The sequence below is a fragment of the Dasypus novemcinctus genome, chromosome 24 (assembly GCF_030445035.2).
Source record: "Dasypus novemcinctus isolate mDasNov1 chromosome 24, mDasNov1.1.hap2, whole genome shotgun sequence".
In the NCBI taxonomy this organism is placed as follows: domain Eukaryota; kingdom Metazoa; phylum Chordata; class Mammalia; order Cingulata; family Dasypodidae; genus Dasypus; species Dasypus novemcinctus.
In genome coordinates this window covers 62,503,453-62,521,848 of record NC_080696.1, presented here as the reverse complement: position 1 = coordinate 62,521,848, position 18,396 = coordinate 62,503,453, and the positions used below count along the sequence as shown (strand labels likewise).

Below are 18,396 nucleotides of genomic sequence, written 5' to 3'. Positions count from 1 at the left end.
ATGAGAAATAGCTACTCCGTCCCTGCATGCGCAATACGCAAGCGGGGCTAGACTGGGTCACCTGGCATGCGCATGTCTGAGCGTGATGGCATGAGGGGGCAGGAAGCGAAGGAAAACACCATTTGTAAATAAATGGAAACTATAGATGCCATCGTTAATTTCCTCACCCATTAGGAAATGTAAAGTACCTTGGATTAAAAGAAATTTGATCATTTTTTAAAGACCAAAGGATTTCCAATTCTTAAAAACCATCTTCCGCAAGGTGCCAAGGCGTCTTTCAAAATTAAGGATTGTGTGGCCCTGCGTACTTTAATAGAGGGAAATTTTTTATCCCCCAAAGAGGTCTGAAATTTTAAAATCAGACCAACCACTGGGTGGATGGAATTTAATAGATAGTTTTAAAAACAAGTAGCTGATTCAAACAGAGAACTGGGGGGGGAAACAGAAACTCCATATGGGAAAACATCAGTTCTCAAAATCCTAAACTGATTGTCGGACGATGAAATCTTTAACTTTCTCCCAGCTGGATCTAATTATACTTTCAGCATGGCCCCCCAAAATTATGTTTCACACTTAACTTGCTCCGAAAGGCTAAAAAATGGCTTATGTGTCATGTGGCAACATATACCAACATGGCCGATGGCTCTGAAATGACTTGTTTTCCTCTCAGATCGCTGCCCTTGGTTTCCCAGTATGATCTTCATGTTTGTTTGGATGGTGAAAAAAATTTTTCTGTTTTTGAATGTGCCTACCCATCGCTGTTGCTCCTTGCAGCCTGCGGGTCCTCTTCGCCGCCCCTTTTAAAGAGAGATTGAAAGCTCACCTAATCTGCAAGGCACGGCAATTTCACAAAAACCCCACACAGCCTCTCTAACATTCCTAAGACAAATGGCCAAGAGAAAATGCAACCATCGCCTCCCGTTATTCCTTAGGTCTCGTCTTTCTGGCTCAATTGGAAGGTCTATTGGGACTGCAGGCCGGGGAGAGAAAAATGCCACACCTTCGCTGCAGCATTAGCAGGGCCCTCTTGAGACTCTGGTCGGAAACAGAGGGACCGATAATTATTTTCTTGTGCTTTCACTAAATGTACATGCGTTAGGGAGCCAAAGCAGTGATTTATCTTGCAATTCTTTTGAGACTATGGCAGCGCAAAAGGCTCCTAATTCTCCCAGGCTGCAAGCTTCCCCATGCGTTTCATCTCAACACACAAAGCAACGGACACGGGAGAGCTGTGCTCGCAACGTCCTGGTGCAGATTTAATAAGTAGCCAGCCAACATTTTTATTTATAAATAATGGCTCCCCATACGTTGTCATCATCAGTTAAAAACATGAGGCAGCAGAAAGGTAAAGAACAAAACTGATCACTACAAAAACCAAACCAAATCACCCGGTCCTCAGACATAGCTAAGAATTCCTGGTTGCAGGCGGGAGGGCTCTGGGGAAGCCTTCTACACGGTTTGGTAATTGATGAGCTTAGCTCAACATCAGAACAGCAGCCCCTGCATTTACTCTAAGGAAGAGCTGGCTTTGAGGCAGGACAATTCACATTCGACCTCTGTATTCCTGAAGGTCAAATGAACAGTGCACATCATTCGACACAGTAATTGGCAGGGCAGCCTGGCCCCAGGAGGGGGCGCATTCACGGGGGGCTGCAAAGGAAAGGGCTGACTGCCCCAGACAGCCTTTAAGGGACGTAGGGCACCACTGCGTAGGGAATTCCTAGCTAAGGAGGAAACTGCTTTTGTTGCGATCCTGCAGTGAGGAGAAAGAAAAAAAAAAGGCTCCATTGGGCGAGTTAAAAATAAGGTATCAGGACTCACATGAAGAATTCCCCTGTATGTCATTTTCACAAGCTAAATTTAACATCCTCAGAGATTACCTATGGCTTCCTCTACAAAGGAGACAAACTGGGAATGTCGCTTCCTCTTTTCAAAAGAAAATAGAAAAGCTAAGTTCTGGTATAAATGCCTCGTCTGCATTACAGACTGGCTCACTTAAAGGGACAGGAGACTCCTTTCTGTCAAGATTAAAAAACACAGGGCAATCTGTAGAGTAATAAGACATCCTTGAAATAATTGACTTGAAGTTCCATTTTCTATGGGGCTCAAGTTAAGGTAAACAGGGGCCGCTGCAGACTTTTAGAAATGCTGGCCATATCCAGTTTTAATCAAAATATTTGTCTAGAAGGGTACATGGTCAAATTATTTTTCCTTAACGAGTCTCCTGAAGCAGCAAGCACTCTCTGGCAAGGGCAGGGCAGAAATTAGGCAAGAAATAAATTTTTCTTTAAATTATAAATTCATGGCCAGGAGCCCACATGGGGTGTTTGTTTATTGGCCTGATGGCAGTATATCTGCCGGCAAGGCTTTATTGAAGGGTGTGTCAGGAATTGAGAATTTCAGAATTATTCTGTGACAAGTGAAGGTGACTTACTTTAACAGCATGTGTGTGCTTATATTGATGACTCATTGGGAGTCATTCATAAAATTGGTAAACTAGCCCATTCTTCTGCACTAGTCTTCCTGAATTCAGGGTTAAAGTATAACAACCATTCTAAACTAAAACGTCCAGTTGTATAGGTGATGTCATCCTTTCTTCTCCCTGATCATCTGAGGCAATAAATTCTAGAATTTTCCATAACAAGCTGCCGTCAGGTGGCAGTTCTTTTACCTCTGAAAGGTGGTAAAATTCATCTTCATTTCCCCAACAGTAGGCATTTTTTGTTTGTTTTGGTGATAGCTGAATTAAATGATGTCACCTGACTCAACCTCCCCTTTTGAAAACTGAAGGGAATTGAGGCTAAGGGGTAAAATTTTCCCTGAATCCAGGTTTAAGAAAGAGAATGGGGTTGCTACCTTGTTAGTAATTGCCAACTAGTGCCCTCAGGTGTTGGCTATCTAGAGAGGTTACAACAGCCAAGCGAGGCTGGTAAACTTTGTCTTTTGTTTCACACATTTTGTTACATGAAAAAGACAAAGGACCCATATCTGGGGTCTGGGGAGAAAAGGGAATTCCACGATTATACAGAACTCCTTCCAGTGGTGTTCTTTGTGGCAAGTAAGACTCCAAACCTATCTGTGTGTCTGTACTGTATATGGGTTTTCTGTGTGGTTTTTCTTTTTTTCGTCTTTATTCTCACTGCAGTATTGTTGCACTGTCCTTCAGCAGGATGCTGAGAAGGACTTTCCAAAGGCAAAAAATGCCCCAAGTGCCAGTCTTTCCACCATTTCAACGTTTCCTCCAAGTTTCTTTAGGCAGGGGTATTGGTTTTGTTGTGTTTTTTTTTAAAAAAAGAGAAACAGTGATTAGCCCACAATGTTAATTCTACGGGGGGGGGGGGGGGGGACAACACGGGGAATTGTTAACAAGGGCTGCTACTTCCAACTTTGTTTCATAGGAGATTATGGAAACAGTATTTCCCTAAGAGTTTAAAACATCCCATTCTGGTTAATTATGCTGAAATCTGCTGGGGGGTGGCGGGGGATCCTGCGGCAGTGGTCAGCCGAGGAGGACAAGGGGCCGGCCAACGCCTGTGTCAGCCATGTTGGGAGAATCACTGCAGCAAAAGTCTGCAGGCAGGTCTTGCCGCAGAGGACCTGGGCTCAGAGGCGCTGTCGCCAAGCCAAGTGCTGCTAACTGCCCTCGGCAGCCAGGCACTATTTTCCTTGGAAAGGGGCATGTTTTACAAGAACATTAGTGCTGGGTTTATTATTATTATTATTTGTTGCACCAAAGATTACAAGGAGAGAGGGGGAAAAATTCCCTAACGAGCTCTGAAAAATTAAGTGAAAACTGGCTGCCCCACCCCAAAAACCTGCCTCTGCTTCCTACAGGTTAGTCTAAAACTTGCGCCAGTGGCTTAGCGCCCTTAGGCAGATATGACACTTACTCTCCATTAAACCCATTAACATGCAGGATCCTCATTTGCTTCACAATGGTGCTTTTACCAGATTCTCCAGCACCTAGAAAACGAAAGTAAGTCTCAGGTTATGAAGGAGGCATTTTACACACTTTGGGCAGGGGGAGGACTCTCCTTTCCATAGAAGCAACACTGCAAAAAAAAAAAAAAGCCAAAAAACAAGAAACCAAACAAACACAAACAATAGACTGGCGATTTTCCTTGATTTTCCTTGACATTTCGGCGCAAAGAAAATGAAGTCAAGGTCAGGCTCTAGGTCTACCTGGAGTCTTTCACCATCAGAGCAAGAAACGAGAATGGAAGGTTTTGCTATTATGGGGGTTGTTTTTAAAAACTGGGCTGGAGAAGGAAAGGGGCGCAGAGGAGTGGGGCAGTCTTGCCATTTGAGGGGGAAAGGGACAACTCAAGTTAAAACTGCAGAACGGAAGCTCTGGAATGCAAGCATTCTTTGGTAAAATGTACACACCAATGTATAGAGCCACACAATCCACTGTTGGTCAGATACGTCACTAAGACACCCGGGTTCACAAACTCTGCCTCAGCGCAGGTTCCCAGGGCGGTTTTCCTTCCCTCGGGCTACTCAAAATCTACCCCCTGAAACCACTACACGACATTGTATCCACTTCCTTGCCCTCCTTTCCCCCTAATTGTATCTTTCGAAAGAGAAATTCTCTTGGATCCAACAATCAGGTTCCAGATGAAAATGGAAGGCCATCAGTTATTTGTCATCTTTTCAAAAAAGACATCTGAACCCCAAATAAAGTGCCTGAGAACAACTGCAGCTACAGCCCGAGGGCCGACCCGGCTTCAATCCCAAGTAGAAAGATTCCAAGCCCTTCCCAACTGCAATAGTAGGGAGCGCGTGTCTCCATTTTAAGTCACCTTCCACTGATTGTAAAAACACATTTTATATACCAAGCAAGCGCATTTAAATTCCACCCATTTAGAAGGACTGATCGCTGTTCTTCATTGTCTTTCCTGTAAATTAACTCACTCTCCAAACGATCCCTATGTCCTATGTGAACAGGTTTTTTTTTTTGCCCTCCTCCCACACAAAGCTGTGCCCCCTCTTCTTTTTCACTGTATTTTTACTGCCCAGGTAGCAAGGCATTCCTCCTTCTCTTGTCTTTTCGCAAGGCTGTAATCAATATTTGTAAAAGTTAAAATTAGTTTCCACAGAAACATTGATTTCAAAGCAAACACTCCTAATCAGCTTAACTCATACATTAAAATATAAAGGGCACTAGTGAGAGATTTCATGAAGAAAATAAACGATGCCAGTCGCAATCTCCAATATTATAGAAATGTGAAAACTTGGAGCTTGTTTTAAGAGCTCGGTGCCTCAGTTTCCACATTTATGAAATGAGAGGATTGGGCTGAAAAAGTACTGCAAGATCTTTTGTGGTTCTGTTAATTCACTCATTTATATCATTAAATTAAGATGCAGTAAAAAAAGAGGAGTTGGAGCATTGTTTTTCCTCCTGGGAGGCATTACTTGGTAAGAATCACTGTTTAAAAGTGCCACATGTGTCACAGGCTATCGATACAATGTAATAAAATTTAGCCATCTAGACTCTCTCATAAAGATTAGCCTACAGTAGTGCAAGGTGTGTTCAGAGTAACAGCCTCAAATTAAGTGGTGACTTTGTGATCATTGCCCAAAAGGTGTTAGAAATTTAAGGTACCATTAGCATCACACTTGACTTAAATTAGTATTCAGATTGCAAGGTAGCATTCATAGGAGAGATTCGAGACTTTTCCAGGTTTCTGCTTTGAAATCAAATTAACGTATGTGGATTAATATTGACATAGCGTAATTCTACCTTTAGAAGTTTTAGTCAGGGCCTCCATACACATACCATGCAATTACTGGAAATGCAAATAAACACCAAAGACTTATTTTCACTTAATAATTTTTCACTTTATATAAATCTGGACCCAGGAGAACAAAGACATGACCCATCCAAAAAAATCAAACAAAACGCCACCGCAAAAAAATCTGGTCTTTTACATTTTCTTCTTTACAACCGAGCTGTTTTGTTGAAATGTGACCACGAACTAGGTCTTAACCTAGCAAATTCATAAATTCATTCAGATAGCCAAATTACCAAGGAAGTGGAAAACTTCCATTCTAATTAATGCTTATGTAATTCTTCTGGTCCTTTCAACAATTTATTTTATGCCGCCTCCCCCAAGCAGCACCTTCAAAGAAGGAAAGGCCTTATCCGTGTGTATATATATGTGTTTTGGGTTTTTTTGCCAGAGGAAAAACCGTAATCAAAAAAGAGAGACGAAAAACCCAAAGCCAAACAACCCAATGTCACTTGACAAACAACTTATTAACATCCTTGCATCTCCTTCTACCCGGGAAAGTCGCTTTAAAGCACCCATAAGCCCCCTCCCACCTTGAAAAGGACAGAAAACGCCATTTCCAGACCAAGAAGCCATTTCCAGACCAATGTCATTTTCCAGTTTTATCTAATTTGTGGATTATTTCCCCCGTTTTCCACAAAGCACTCTCAGTGGGGCCACCTAACAGGAAAACGTGTGTGTGTGCGTGTGTGACGGTTTACTGCACGGGCCGGGGGGAGCGCTGCTGGGGGGGGGGGGGGCGGGCTGCTACAATTAATTCTCTTCTTTGCGTTTTCAAAAAGCCTGCATATCTGGAAGGGGAAAAAAAGGTCATACTGTAAAAATGACGTGTCATTTGGCTTCACAGGGCACTTCGCGGACGAACGCACACGTTCTCGCTCTCTTTTCTTTCTCGGCCTGGTTTTATTCGAGGCCCTTCTCTTTCTCTCACCGCCCGGCCCGGCCCGGGCCACGTCTGCTCGCAGCTCCGCGCACACCCCAAGGGTCGTACCCGCAGCGCCCCGGGTCGCGCCCAGCGGCCGCCGCGCTCCCTCCTCGCCCCCCTCCCTCCAGCGCCACGACTCGCCCGCGCCCCCTCCCTCCCCACTGCACCACCTTTACCACTCGGAGCCCTTCCGAGGGGCTGATGTCACCCGCCGCCCCCCCCCGCGGCCACTTCCCCCGCCGAAGCCTCCCCTCGGCGACGAGGCCCCCCCAGCGGCACCCCTCTCCTGGGTGCGCCTGGCTCCCTGCGCCCCGTCTTCCCCCTCTCCCGACAGATCGCACGCTCCACGGAGGCGGGTCCCCCTCCCCGTGCCCGCCACCCCATTTCCTGTCCCCGAAACCCTCTTTTTGCCGCAGTCTCCCGAGCCCCGGGCCCCTCCCCCGCTCCGCACACGCACCCAAACCCCTGGCGTCGCGTAGGCCTCGCGGAGAGGGAGAGACAGAGGCGCAGGGCGAGCGAGGGGCGGGCGGGGGGCGGGGGAGGCGCGGGCCGGGGGGAGGGGGCCCTGCGCCGCCGCCGCCCGGCGCCCCCGCCCCGCCGAGCCCGCGCCCGGGGCCCCCCTTTCCGGCCTCGCCCCCCGGGGCCCGAGCCCGCCAGCGGGCGAGGGGGCGCGCGCCGGGGCGGGGGGCGGGCCGGGCGCGCGCGGCCTGCGGGGCGCCCCGCGGGAGCCCCGCGCCGGGCCCGGCCGGCGCCCCCCGCCCCGCCCTTACCCAGCAGCAGCAGGCGGTGCGTGGCCCGGTAGACCTGCTTGTCCTTCTGCAGCTGTTTCTCGATCTTCTTGTTGGCCTCGCGCTGCGCCTTCTCCTCGTTGCGCTGGTCCTCGGTCTTGCTGTTCCCGAGGCAGCCCATGGCGGCGGCGGCGGCGGCGGGGGCGCGGGCGCGGCCGGGGCGGGCGGCCTCTCGCGGGCCGGGGCAGCGGCGGGCGGGCGGGCCGGGGCGGGCCGGGGCGGGCTCGGCTGCTCGCGGGGAGCGCGCCGGGCGGACTGCGGGCCGCGGGCGGGCGCCGGGGGGCGTGTGGCGTCGGTCGCAGCCGAGGGGCGCGCGCAGCTCCCCGCCCCCCGAGCCGAGGCCGAGGGCGCAGATGGCGGCCGCGGCCGGGCCGAGGCGGACTGGAGCAGGAGCCGCGGGAGCTGCTGCCGCCGCTGCCGCCGCCGCCGCTCTTATTGCCTCGGCCCGGGCCCCGCCGCCGCCCCGACCCAAAAGTGCCGCGGCGGGCGGGGGGAGCGGGGGGAGGCGGAGGCGGCGGCGGCGCGGGGGGCGGGAGGCGGAGGCCGGGGAGGAGGGCCGAGCGGCGGCCGCGGCGGGGCGGGCGGGCGGCGGCGGCGGGAGGCGCCCCCCGCCGGGCGCCCGCGCAGGGGCCGCCCGGCGCCCGCGGCCCGCGCCGCCGCGCGCCCCCGCGCCCCCCCGCGGCCCGGGCCCGGGGTGCGCCGGGCCGCGGGGGGAGAGGGGGCGTCCCCGCGCCTGTGACGACCCCTCGCACGACACGGACGCTCCACCCCCCGGGCCGCGTCGCCCCGCGGGCCCCGAGGCCGCGGGCCCCCCCCGCCGCGGGCGCCGCCGAGGGGCCGGGGTGGGCGGAAGGGGCGGGCGCGCGCGGGCCCGGACTTCGGAAAATTTTCGACAAGAGAGACACAGAGACCCAGAGCGCAGGGCGTGTGGAAAAAGCGAGGCGAGCACGAACCAAAGGACAGAGCAACCGAAAAGGAAAATGTGTCCGCACACACGCACAAAGACTCAATAAAAACCCACACTACACAGCGATGGTGGCGGTGGTGGCGGTGGTGGCGGTGGTGGTGGTGGTGGTGGTGGCGGTGGTGGGGGCGGGCGGGGGGCTGACTAGATGAGCCGCTCCTCGCGCCCCCGGCGCCGGGCGCCCTGGCCCGCGCCGCAGGCCCCGCCGTTCCCGGGGCGCCCGCGGCCTCTTCGCCTGGCGCGGCCGCCCAGGAAGGAGAAGAAGGCGCAGCCCAGGAACACTCGGAAGCAGCAGGTCGCCCCGAACACGAAGCCGCAGCCGCGGCCCTGCTCCGTGCGCCGCTGCAGCAGGAAGTTGAGCACCCACGAGGGGCTGCGCACGGAGAACACCAGGAACACCACCAGGGGAAGGTGCGCGCTGAGCGCGCCGGCCTTCAGCGGCCCGGGCCGCCACACGATGCCCCCGACGCGCGGGGCCGCGTAGTAGGCGTCGTCCTCGTCCTCCGAGCCCGCGTCCCACGGCGCCCAGGCCCTACTCGTGCCCGCGCCGCCGGCGCCCTCGCCGCCCCCGGCGGCGCCCTCCTCGGCGCCCTCGGCGGCGGCGCCCTCGGTGGCGGCGGCGGCGGCGGCCTCCGGGGCCGCGCCTCGAGCCTCCTCCTGGGCTTCTGGTACCTTCTTCTTCTTCTTCTTCTTCAGAATCTTCTCCAACTTCTTCTTCTCCTTCTCCCTCCTCTTCTCCTCCTTGCGCCTCTGCTCCAGCAGCTTCTTCTCCAACTTCTTCCTCTCTTTCTCGGTCAGGAGCTTCCCGGGGGGCGCCTCGTGCGCCCCGGGCTTCGGGGGCTTCGGGGCATCCGCGGGTCTCCGCGGGGCCGGCGGCTCTCGCGGCTCGACCAAGGCCGCCGCTGCCGCTTCGGCCGCCACTTCGGCCACCTCGGCGGCCGCAGCCGCCGTCTTCTTCTCGCTCTCGGCCACTCGGGCTTTCATCTTCATGGCCATCTTCAGCATGGTGGCTCGGCCAACTCGGGGGGCCCGGCTCACGCCTGGCCGGGGCGCCCTGCTTGCCCCCGGGCTCGCTCTGCCCGGACCCTGTGCGCCCCGTGTCGGGGATCGGCCGAGGTCCCCGCTGTGAAGACCCGGGACCGCGGGACACGGGTGCCCGCGCTTCGGGCTGCCGGGCTGGCTGCCTAAGAGTTAGCGCCAAAAAGGATGAGCAAAAGAAAAAGGGGCGAGAACAAACCAAAAAGCACCCAACGACAGTGAGAAACCAAAAAGCACCGAGAGATGTCAAAGAACTCAAAAAAGAAAAGTGCAAAGGCGCGATGGCACGAGCCTGCCAGTTACCCTGCGGCGCTCCTGGGTTTGGCTCTTGGGGACGGCCAGTGGAGAGCAGAGAGGAGAAAAGAGAGAGAATTGGGGGGTGCCCGGGACGCGCGCGGGGCAGGGCGGCAGCGCCCGGGTGCCGCGGTCCCCGTCCCGGCGCCGGTGGCAATGGCCCGTGCTGGGCGACTCGCACTTCCGCGGGAGGCCGCGGCGCCCCGGGACTTACATGTGAGTGAGGTGCACTCACACGCAAGGCAGTGCCGCCCGCCGCCGCCGCGCCCAGGCACGGGGACCCGGGGACCCGGGCTTGCTCCAGCCGCGGTGCCGCAGCCGCGAGCCGGCGAGCCCTCGAGCGCCCTGGGCCAGCCACCTGACGCAGCCCGCTCCGCGGCGCCGACGCGACTGAGAGTGCCCGCCGGGGAACAGCGCTCCTGACCGGTCCGATGACGCCCCAGCCTCTTCAAGAGGACCGACCCACAACGGCGGCCCCTATAAACGGAAGGGGAAGCGCAAAAAATCGGCCCGCCGAGGACGCGCCCAAACTGGCCGCCGCGCGCCCCGGGGGCACGGGCGGGCCTGGGGGCGGCATCGCCGTGGGCGCCAGGCGTGGGGGGCGCAGCGGCGGGGGGCACGGGCGCGCCCAAGGCGGTGGGCGCCCGACCCCGCCTCCCAGACCTGCCTCCCAATTTTCGGTGAGTGGTGTAGCCCTGGGCGGCGTGCAAAGTGTGCGACGGCGGCGCTTACCCCGGCCGCGCGCCTTCTTACCTCCAGCTTCCCGGTGAGCGCACGCGGGGACTGCCACCCACCCCTCCCTCCCAGCGGCGCGTGCCCGCAGGGGTAGGCGTGGGTCAGCAAGCCTAACTAACTGCGACGCCTGGAAAGGGTTTTCGGATGGGCCAGAGGTGCCCTGTGAGCGCAAAGCGAGCCTTCCCCGAGGACGCGTGGGGTGGCGCCGCGGACGGCAGGAGCCGTGGCCGTGGGTCGGCGGACCCGTCATCCTCCCAGTTGGGAGAGGTGGTGGACAGCATCTGGAACAGAAGGAAAAGTATTTTATTGAACATGAACTTGTGAGGATTGCTTAAGAATTCAAAAGCTCCCTGCCCCCTGCCCTCCTCATCACCCACAGAAGCATAGCAGAGCGAGAGCACTGGGCTAAGAGGGCCAACTCGAAGTCCTCGACACCTTGGCCGCTGCTCCCCTCTCCTGGGACCTCGCTGGGTCACTTGCTGCCATGCCAGTGTCTGCTTGGGTACAATTCATTCATTCAATCAATGTTTGGCCTCAGCCACCCACCATGTGCTCAAGCCAGCAGGGGCCTAGCCAAAGTGGCGAAGCTAAGTCCCGGTGCCTACCCTGGGTGGGAACGCGGCCTACCAGCAGGAAGACCCACATCTGCCAAGGAATCATGAACTCCCAACTTTGACCTTCTATGATTTCTAAATGGAGTCCAAAACACTTGTGGTGGGGGGGGTTAACGCTCCCAGGGGCCTTGAGCAGACTGCTGTTGTGTATAGTCTTGAGCCATCTTTGAAAAGAGAAAGGCGCTGTTGCACACTCAACAGCCCTTTGAACACCCCCCCTTCCCCCGGTTTGCTCAATGCCAAGTAAGAGATGGTGTGACAGATGAAGATGTCACCCATTATTTTTCTTGGCCCCTTCTGGTCCACCTAGTCTACAAGGCCTCTTCTTCATGGATCTCAAAGGACAACAGAGGGTGATTCAAAGTCACCAAGGAGCACTTAACATTAAGAACAGGGAAGAAAAGCTGGACACTGGACCCTCCCTACCTGCAGCCCCTGCCTCCCCTACCCCTCACCGCAGACCCCAACCTTCTCCAACTCTTGAAAAGCCACTGCCCTTTCTTCCCTTCCAAACATAAGCCAACTCTGTCATGTGATAATGCCCTCTATCCCATAAAAAAATACACCTTCTTGGGAAAAAAGTCAAGAGGAACCACTGTCCTAGGTTGACACTTCTCACCAAAACAACAGGGGATTAAAAAAAAATTATCCCAGATGACAACATGCTCTTGAGCAAATTCAGCAGCCAGGCCTGACGACCAGTGACTTCCCTGGCTCTTTGAATAGACTGCAGTTCACTATCTTTCACCAACTGGATCATAAATCACTTGGAGAGAGGGCTCATGTTTTCTATCTTCAGCTCTTAAATAAAAACGTACTTGTGGGATTACTTGAATGTCATTCTTAAAAATTGGTGAGAAGTTTTTAAGAGTGAGGAACTGGCCAGAAATGTTTGTTATTCTCCAGCTGTTTAAAAGCATCTTCCTTCCTGTTTCTAAGGCAAAGCACAAATACATTGTATTTCAGAGGTATAAGAGAAACAGTAACCAATACAACGTTAACACTTAGGCCAGCAGCTACACAGTTCCTACAGTAAAGAGGTGTTCCTTATCGGGAAATCCCTGAGTTGGGTTACCATTCTCCCCTTTGAGATAAATATCACACCTGAACTTTAAAAGGAGTGAAACTGTCCCATGTCATATACTGACATATATTCTAAACAAGGCACAATCAGAACTATTGTCCTAGAAAGGTGGAACGCAAGGTCAAGGCTTTAATCATTTCAACTTCTAACCTAGCAGGCCAAGCCTGAAATGCTATTTTTTTTTTTAAAAAGTGTAGGCTTCTCCTATATTTTATTATGACTAACCACTGATGAACAAATAAAGCATTTACTTTGTAAATAAATAACAGCAGGTGGAATCAAAGGTTTACAGGTAAGCAAATTACACCAAGAGCTCTGAAACACAAGCTGATTTGTGGTCTGCTCCGTTTTCTGTTATCACCCGACACAAAGTGAAAGATGAGATTTTTTACTTAATTGGTGTGGTGAGCTGACACCATCTACGGTTTTAGGCCTACCATTTGACCTACCTGGGCCCTAAAAAAACAAACAAAAAACCTTAAAGATTTGGAGGCTGCGATATGTGGCCTTTTGTTTTTTTTTAAAGGAGTTACCAGGGATTGAATTCAGGACCTTGTACACGGGAAGCAGACACTCAACCACCGAGTTACACCGGCTCCCCCATATATGACATTTTCATCTGAGTTAATTTATCTTACTATGTTGTTCCTGTTTTAAGTACTTGGTTTATGCGCCAAGGATAGGGCAGAATTGTTGGAACAGTTCAGATCAAAGTTTTCCCAGTGGAAGGGGCCCCTCATTTGGCTCAGGGAGAGAAGTTACGGAAACTTCAGAATCCAGAGAGGGACAATGAGCCAGAACACCCTGTGTATAAAATACCCAGGGTGGGTACAGATTCCTGGCTCAGGTTGCCTGCTTCTTGCCAATGCCAGAAAGTTGGGATAATTGCACACCCCTAACCTAAGACACAAAATCCCCTGGCGATTCAACTTGGTCAAACAGACCACGACACTAGAGTGAGGGATGGCCTAGCAACAGTCCCTAGTTTACAACAATGGATTGATTCATAGGTAGGAATTCGAATTTTGTGGTCTTGTAAGCTCTATATTTATGGATGGAGTTTGTGTTCCTTGGCACTTTTGCCCCTTCCTTTCTGAATAAGAATGCCTTGTCTGCTTTTAGAAGCAATGGACTTGCTACAGCTTAGAATCCTGAAAATACTCTTAAACGTAATGATGTAATTCTCCTTGGCCTTTCATTAGTTGGGGTCATTGTAAATTATTTTCCAAGAGCCCAGAGAAAATGTAATTATGGTATTATTTTAATAGCCTAGGAAACAATAAATAGGTTTCCACTGAAACAGAAACTTTAGCTGTAAGGTTTTAATAATAGTACTTAGTGCTTCCATAGTGCTTTATGTCTTCAAAGCACTTTCTGCACTTTAATTAACTAGAATGACTGAAACTGTTATTGCAAATGAATGTTACTTGAAGGTAATGCCATATAGATGATGAAAGCAGGTATTATAGAAAAGCATTTTTTTAAAAAGCCCTGCTTAATCCCTGTAAATTTTATAATTTTGCATATCTGTGAATTACGTATTTTTAAAAATGGTTTCTTCAGTTACAGGATGTCTTTTTTTTTTTTTTTAAACAAAGCACACACATTTACTTACCACTTTGGCAGCAGATAATAATCTCTCCTTTTTATGTTTGATTTCCCATCACTTCTCAAATCACTAAGTAACTTCTTATTTGCCCTTCTAAATTTGAAATAAATCTGAAAGGTCAAATGTTCTGCTTCTCTCTATACTGGTCGGAGGCCTCTGCTTTGACAGTTAATCTGGTCTGTGTAGACAATCAAGCCTAATGGTTTAGGCCTATGCTTTGCAAAAATATCTTTATATGTTTGGAATATGACTTACAAGGGATGGGAGAGCAATCAGTCAAGCAATATGTATTTATTTCCCCTCCTAGCCTGCCTGGGGAGGTGGCCAGTTGGCCAAGGGGAGTGAAGATGACACGGAATGGAGAGGGGGCCAGACTTGTTGAATATGGCCCCTTCTGGTCCCAGGAATCCAGCAGTGTTATCTCAACTTTGATTAGGAAGCTTCTAGAAACATACTAGTAGAGAACAGTCATGTCTTTTGCACCCCCAGGGATATGCATTCGTCCCTGGAAGCCTTTGAGGTTTACTAGCCCACCTTTTCCTCTTGTTATTTATCAAGCTCTCAAAGCTGTTCATGACATGTACCTTGCGCAGTCAGGGAGGAAGCTGCATTCCTAGCCCCCTATTTGCAGAGGCTTGTCGCTGTCTTGCCTCAGGTCCCCGGACAAGACTCCCAAGAATGTCCCCCCTGTCCTCAGCTACCAGACTATTGCACTAATGCAAACATCAGCACCCTGTACCCAAGACTTGGGGAAAGCTTGCTTTCTTCTCTCCCATCAGATAGCAGCTTTGAAGGAGACTGGCTGTCTCTGCCTTCTGGCAACATTCATGAAATGCTTCTGTTTTGCGTGGAAACATAAATCCCTCCTTATTTTTTCCAGAGGCCCCTCATTGCCACACTTGTGCCTGAATAAATGGCAACCCACCCCAGGACTCCTCCTTGCACTGACTGATGGTGATAGCTCTAGTTCATTGCAAGGGCATGGTGGGGAGGATGGGGGAGGGGGGTTCCGTTCAAACGTCCTTAAAAATCTACTGTTGTGATTACCTAAAGCATTTTTTTTTCTTGTCATATTCACAAGTTAGTGACTAAAGAACTTATCTTTGACCACAACGTAACCCTAACCCTGCATTCAAAACGAAACAAAATGTTCAAGTTAGTAAAAACCCAAACCTAAATAACATAATGCATGTGGTTAACTCTGGTTGAAGATTCTAGATGACCCGGCAATCTGGATACCAAGAGCGAGCGGGGGAAATACTAACAAAACCCAAAGGGAAGCCCATCTTCAGAGACAAGCAGCAGCACCTACAATTCATTACCAAACTAACAGTAAAATTCGGTGGAGTCGTCGGCACAAATGGTTGGTCTCACTTACTGAAGATCTTAATTGAGTTGAAAAATATTTAAGAGTTTTTGCTACTCCGCAGCAGGAAAGTGAATTTTCTTGAACTGAAATGTCCCTCATGTCCCTTGGGGTAGGGGGGATTTCACGAGAACTTGGGTAACAGGAAAACCTGTTGCTCTGGGCTTTTAATTTGGCTGGGAAGATGGCACCTCATCAGGATGCGGAATAATGCAGAAAGGCCTAGTTAAAAATAGGCACAGGTCAGCTAACTTTTGTTTTTATTTACAAGGCTCCTTATTCAAATAACATTTTGACCATGCATCTTATTTAAAAGTAAAAACGGAGGGAAAAAGCGCTGGTGTAGATGGAGATGCAAGGCTGAGAGCGGCAAGGGAGATCGCTAATCTCCTAATAAAATTACCTTAGAGAAAAGAAGCCCTTTACTTATTCTTATTGTAAAGATTTTAATTTTTTCCACTGTATTCAATTCTTCAAGATTCACCCCATATAATTAAAACTTAGAGAGTTAAAGCTCTGGATTAATCAGGCAGTAAATTTTAGTTAAATGCTGCTTTGTGGATATATACACAAACAAAACAATAGCTAAATAGAAGTTTTACGTCTTGGGTTTTTACTGTATTTACTTCCCAACCAAATGTAGGTGATCATTTTAAAACAGGCTTGCAGTTAGTCGATAGCCTCAGTTTGGGACAACTGAGATTCTGACTGGGTCCTTGAAAAGGCTGTGGGGGCCATTTTGCCTTCTTAGATGAAACCCATTCTGTAGTCCCACTTCCATCTGCTGTTGGTAAACCCTGAATTAAGCAATTAATGTGACATAATTAGCCACACATTTAATTCATCTAGAAATGTAGGTAGCTTTTCATCTTTTTGTGTTTGCCCACGCATGTTTAAATTGGAATCGGAAAATGGGTAATTATGCCCTAGCCCCACCTACTTCCCTGGATTTTTACGTTGATTGGGAACTAACCATCAGGTTCTACCTGCATGGCTCCTAGGCGGGGAGGACTGCCTCCCCTTTGCAGGCCAGCTGGGCACAAGCCCCAGCTCTCCTCCCTGCTGCCACCCCAGCCTGCCCCTGCACGGAATTTCCCATTTAGCCTCCATTTGGTCAAAACTGAGTATTGGCCGGGGAGCCCAGAGGCTGCGCCCACCTGTCCCCCACTCAGCTGTTGACTGAGAACACTTAGGGGAGGGTTGCCCACTGGGCAGCAGCAGAGCCCAGATGGCACTGTAGCTTTCTAAAGTCTTTGCCAGCCTCTGGAGGGTACAAGGAGGGGGGAATTATTCAACCAAAGCATGGAGTATTTGGAACCAGTCTGGGGGCCAGATGCAAAGAAGATGTTTTGATGAGCCACAGACCTCCCCCGGCCCCCCCCCCAGGAGTGGGAAGCCTGCCTCTGCCTGCCTTCTTGTAAATTCCTGTCCCTCGGTTGCTTCAGTCTCTACTACCTTCTCAGATTACGGCTCCTTTTGTGCTAATTACATAGAAAAAAATGGAAAGAATGTCCGTCGCTGACTTTACAAAGAACCCAAAGCAGACTTGCCTTAAATACTAAATATAGCCCATTTCTTTCAGAAGGCAGACGATGCGACCTTCCAACTATCTGTACAATGTGGACTAATTGCAGAGGGCCAAATGATTTATTAAGACCCGGGTGACAGAAGGGGCTCAGCCACCAGGACTGATTAAAAATGAGTGTCACTTTTGGAGACCACTTCCATAAAATGAGAAGGTCTGATCACGAAGGAAACTCTTGTTTTCCCCTGGCACTTAATGGTCAGTTGTTGACTCGCTGATGGGGGTTGGTTAATTTAAGCTTCCTTTGTAGAAAGAAAATGGAAGCTGTTGCTCTGTAGAAAGCAGTCCCCATGCTATGCAGGTAAAAATACGAATGAAATGCAAATGGAAAGAAAGTCTAACTCCTCACCCCACAAGGCGTTCTCCATAATGGAAGAAACGGTCTCAAAAAGGCAGAATTGAGAAGGGGGTGCTAGTCCTACTAGCCACGCAAATTATGAATTATCCCCTCTCTTCCCCGCCCCGAAATCCCCGAAGGGTTAACGGTTGCACAGTAGCTGCTCGGAATGATTTATATTTTTCTGAGGAACATTAAATACTGAATTGCTCATGCTGAAATAATGCTACAGCTGTGACCCTCAGGGCTGCATTTTGGGCACTGTCTCCAGTGACAGGTGTGCTCTGTTGTGTGCCCAGCTGGGCTGAAACGGTGACACCGAGCTCGAGATTTCCCCGGATTAAGTGGCGCGGCCTCCGAGCCAGCCAGGAAAGGGCCCTTCGCCACAGGCAGGGGGGACTGCGAGCACTTGGGCTTCCACACGTCGCCGCCAGCCTTGGCTGCCGATGGAGGCCCTGCTCCCTGGTCAGAGACCGAGGACCCTGGGCCGGGCCCAGTGTCTGGGCAGGGAGGGGGCGGGGGGAGCACTCCAGGGGTCGAGGGTTTCAGGCGCACAACCAAGCCCTTCTAGGTTCCAGGGCAGACGGGTCTGTTCTACCCCTGGGCTCTTGGAGGATTCTAGCAATCGAAGCAAGGCCAGAATTCTAGGAAATGTGTCACCCAAACTGGTATTATTAGAGGAAGTGGCACAAAGCTAGAAATGCAGTCTAATCGGTACCATACTAATTATACCTATTTTTATCCCAGGTGACCTAACACCACGAAATACAAACCCTGCAGTGACCTAACACCACGAAATACAAACTCTGGGAAAGTAGCCCTCCACACACCTTCACGTGGACACTGTGGGGGCCACGGGGCAAATGTTCCAGCTGGTCCCTTGACACGACCCTGGGGTGGAAAGCCAGCAGTCACCCAGGAAGGCAGCTGATGGCCCAGGACACTCGGCCACAGTCCAGGCCGGCCAATGGGGCTCTCTAGGTGGACGCTTGGGGCCCTGGCCTCAGGGCAGCAGGCTGAGCAGTCAAAGGCCAGCCTGAGCCAACTGGCCTGAGGCTGGAGAGAGGAGGGAGAAGGCCAGGCCATGCTTGGTCAAGCAAGATGGGTCTCACACAGAAGCTTCCCCTGGACCATTCCACCACCCGAAGACCCTGGGGATCCCTGCACATGGGCAAGATGGCGCCCACATGGCTGCAGGACAGAGAGCCAGCTAAGAGCTGCAGCTCCAGGGCTCCCCGCCGGCATCCAGGCCGCCCCTCTGGGTG

General features: G+C 51.5%; 1 protein-coding gene across 2 annotated transcripts in view; it reads right to left on the bottom strand.

Annotated features, from left to right (window-relative positions):
• The window catches only part of GNAS (GNAS complex locus), a 56,844-nt gene that overhangs the window by 12,487 nt on the left and 25,961 nt on the right, over positions 1 to 18,396 (bottom strand). Inside the window, exons 2-3 of one of the 2 annotated variants that reach the window (XM_058287268.1) lie at positions 3,891 to 3,963; positions 753 to 797 (exon numbers count right to left, since the gene is read on the bottom strand). In XM_058287268.1, coding sequence (XP_058143251.1) covers positions 753 to 797; positions 3,891 to 3,963 — 118 coding nt within the window. The remainder of the gene's footprint in view (positions 1 to 752; positions 798 to 3,890; positions 3,964 to 18,396) is intronic. The other variant, XM_058287269.1, reaches the window with a different exon arrangement.